Source organism: Leptonychotes weddellii, chromosome 9 (assembly GCF_054177405.1).
Source record: "Leptonychotes weddellii isolate Sample4059 chromosome 9, ASM5417740v2, whole genome shotgun sequence".
Classification (NCBI taxonomy): Eukaryota; Metazoa; Chordata; class Mammalia; order Carnivora; family Phocidae; genus Leptonychotes; species Leptonychotes weddellii.
The window spans coordinates 117,566,306-117,568,686 of record NC_138377.1 but is presented as its reverse complement, the minus strand read 5'-3'; the positions used below and the strand labels follow the sequence as shown (position 1 = coordinate 117,568,686).

Below are 2,381 nucleotides of genomic sequence, written 5' to 3'. Positions count from 1 at the left end.
CCCCGATTCCGCAGCACTCGGTCCCCGCCCAGCCGGGGCGCCTCCGCACCCCACCTCCGCGCCCCCAGTTGCTCGCGCAGCACCGCCCAGCGCCGGCGGCGGCGGCGGCGCCCCGCGCCCCGCAGCGCCATCTAGGGGCCGGGCACCGCCTTCCTCCCTCCGGGGCACCCCCCGCACCCCCCCGCGCGCGCCCCGAGCGGGTCCCCCTCCGGCCTCCCCGAGGGCGCACCGGCGGCGAGAGGCGGCCGGGCCTCGGGGCAGACGCAGGGGAGGCGAGCGCCGGCGCGGCTGGGCGAGGGGAAGCTGGCGATGGCAGCGGCAGGCGTCCGCGGGCGGCGAGGCGGCGGCGGCGGCGGCGGCGGCGGGCGGCGCGAGGAGCCCCTGTGATTGGCACAGCCCGAGCCGGAGGAGGAGGCGCGGGGAGGGCGGAGGAGGAGGAGGTGGAGGAAGGGGGCGAGCGCGCGCGGCGGCGGCGGCGGCGGCGGCGGTGGCGGCGGCGAGGAGCTGTGCCTTCCACCTCTCCAGCCCCGGCAGGACGGGGGCGGCCGCCGCGGGCCCGGGGCGGGGACAGCACACAGCCTCGCAGCGCACACCCCCGCCCGGCAGCGGCCCCGACACCCGGGGCGAGCGGGAAAGCGGCGGCGGCGGCGGCGGGGGAAAGATGCAGGGGAAGAAGCCGGGCGGCTCGTCGGGCGGCGGCCGGAGCGGCGAGCTGCAGGGGGACGAGGGGCAGAGGAACAAGAAGAAGAAAAAGAAGGTGTCCTGCTTCTCTAACATCAAGATCTTCCTGGTGTCCGAGTGCGCCCTGATGCTGGCGCAGGGCACGGTGGGCGCCTACCTGGTGAGTCCCCGTGCCAACTCCGCCGCGGGGGCCCCCTCCCCAGACCGGCGCTCCGGCGACCGGCAGGCACGAGGAGGGGGCCGCCCGGGCCCGGGGGCAGGCGGGCATGACCTCGGCCGGGCGCGGAGGTTGGCGAGTGGTGCAGAGGCGGCCGCCGGGGGAGCTGCCGGCCCGGGCTGCCGAGCGAGCGGGGAGCGGGCGGGACCGCGGATGCCGGCAGCTGCTCGCGCGCCCGGCGGGGGCCGGGGGTGCCCGGGGAGGAGAGGCGGCGGGCAGGTGGGCGTGAAACCGTTCCCCTCTCCGCCGGGAAAGCGCAGCCAGAGGGTGACTTCAGGAGCCCCCTCGGAGAGGCAGGCAGCGCGGTTTTCAGGTGACCTGCACATGGGAAGAAAAGCCGGTTAGCATCCTGCGTCCTCTACTCTCCATTCCAGCCGCCTGGAGAACAAATCCATTATGCATCATTTTCTCCGGGCGCTTTCTCCATGCACCAATTACGGGGGGATTTAACAGCTTAGAGTAAAATGCGCCCGAGTGTGGCCCTGATCCGCGCCACGGCTGCAGGGGGAATATTCCCTCTCCCTATCCCAATAGCCATCTTTCGGCTTCTGGGATAAAGTTACTCGGTACCTGGAGAGCAGCTGCGAGTTTGTATAGTTCTGCTACCCACGCTTAGACCTCGATTCCCCACCGTGGTCTCTCGCCCACAAGGGGGTTGCAGCATTTTGCACTATGTACATCTCTTTCATTTGACTTCCGAAGGGGGATATTAGTGCTCAAACGGCCCAGGGGTGCATAACGTATCAGAGGAAACAGCTTGTAATGACTCAGCACTGTCAAATACCTACTTTGTCGCTTGGTCCTGCCCCGCGCAGGTGGTCCCAGCTTGAGTTAGAGAGGTGCACTTCTAGACCCAAGTACAGCCCTGCCTACACAGGAGAAGTTTTTTTTTTTTTTTTTTTCAGAGCGTATAGTGTTAAATCATTACTTGGTGATTGACCCGCAACTGGAATCAAATGTCAAAGACTTTGAGTGTTAGTGAACAAGTTCGACGGAGATAGAATTGGACAAGATTTTGGCTGTTGGATAACCGCATCCACAGATAGAATTGTGCTCTACTTGATGTACCAGTAAATCCCTCCTTCCTGGCCTTGGGGTACAGTTAATGAGGGCCAGACTGCTGGGACAGGGCACCATTCATAAATGGTCTCCAAAGACTCGGGGGCTTGCTGTCAGAGGGAACTACGGGCAGGTTTGGTCTCTAGTGGGGGGGTAAAGTCAATTTTGGGGTTATGACAGAGGGTTGTTCAAGCTCAGCTCTCTCTTCCTGGGGTGACAGACTTACCGGGCTTCTGAAAATCAAATGCATTTCCTTTGCTCCTTGTGAGATGAAAGTGTTTTAAATCCCTGTCTCTGTGTATCCCTGACTTTTATGCTGCAGGTGAACCCTGTAGCCAAAAGCACATTTTCTTTTCTGTGTGGATTTCTGTTCTATAAAATGCACTTTTCTCTGTAGTTACAGTGCAGACAGTACCTGTGGCCC

The 2,381-nt window shown here is 64.0% G+C and overlaps 1 protein-coding gene across 7 annotated transcripts in view; it reads left to right on the top strand.

Moving 5' to 3' along the window:
- Nucleotides 1-523: 523 nt before the first annotated feature.
- SLCO3A1 (solute carrier organic anion transporter family member 3A1) overlaps nt 524-2,381 on the top strand; it is a 298,502-nt gene continuing 296,644 nt past the window's right edge. For 2 of the 7 annotated variants that reach the window (XM_081831626.1, XM_081831624.1), the window contains exon 1: nt 525-841. In XM_081831626.1, the coding sequence (XP_081687752.1) occupies nt 662-841 (180 nt within the window). In that variant the 5' untranslated portion in view covers nt 525-661. Of the gene's footprint in view, nt 842-2,381 lie in introns of all 7 variants that reach the window. The other 5 variants (XM_081831623.1, XM_081831620.1, XM_081831622.1 and 2 more) reach the window with 4 other exon arrangements.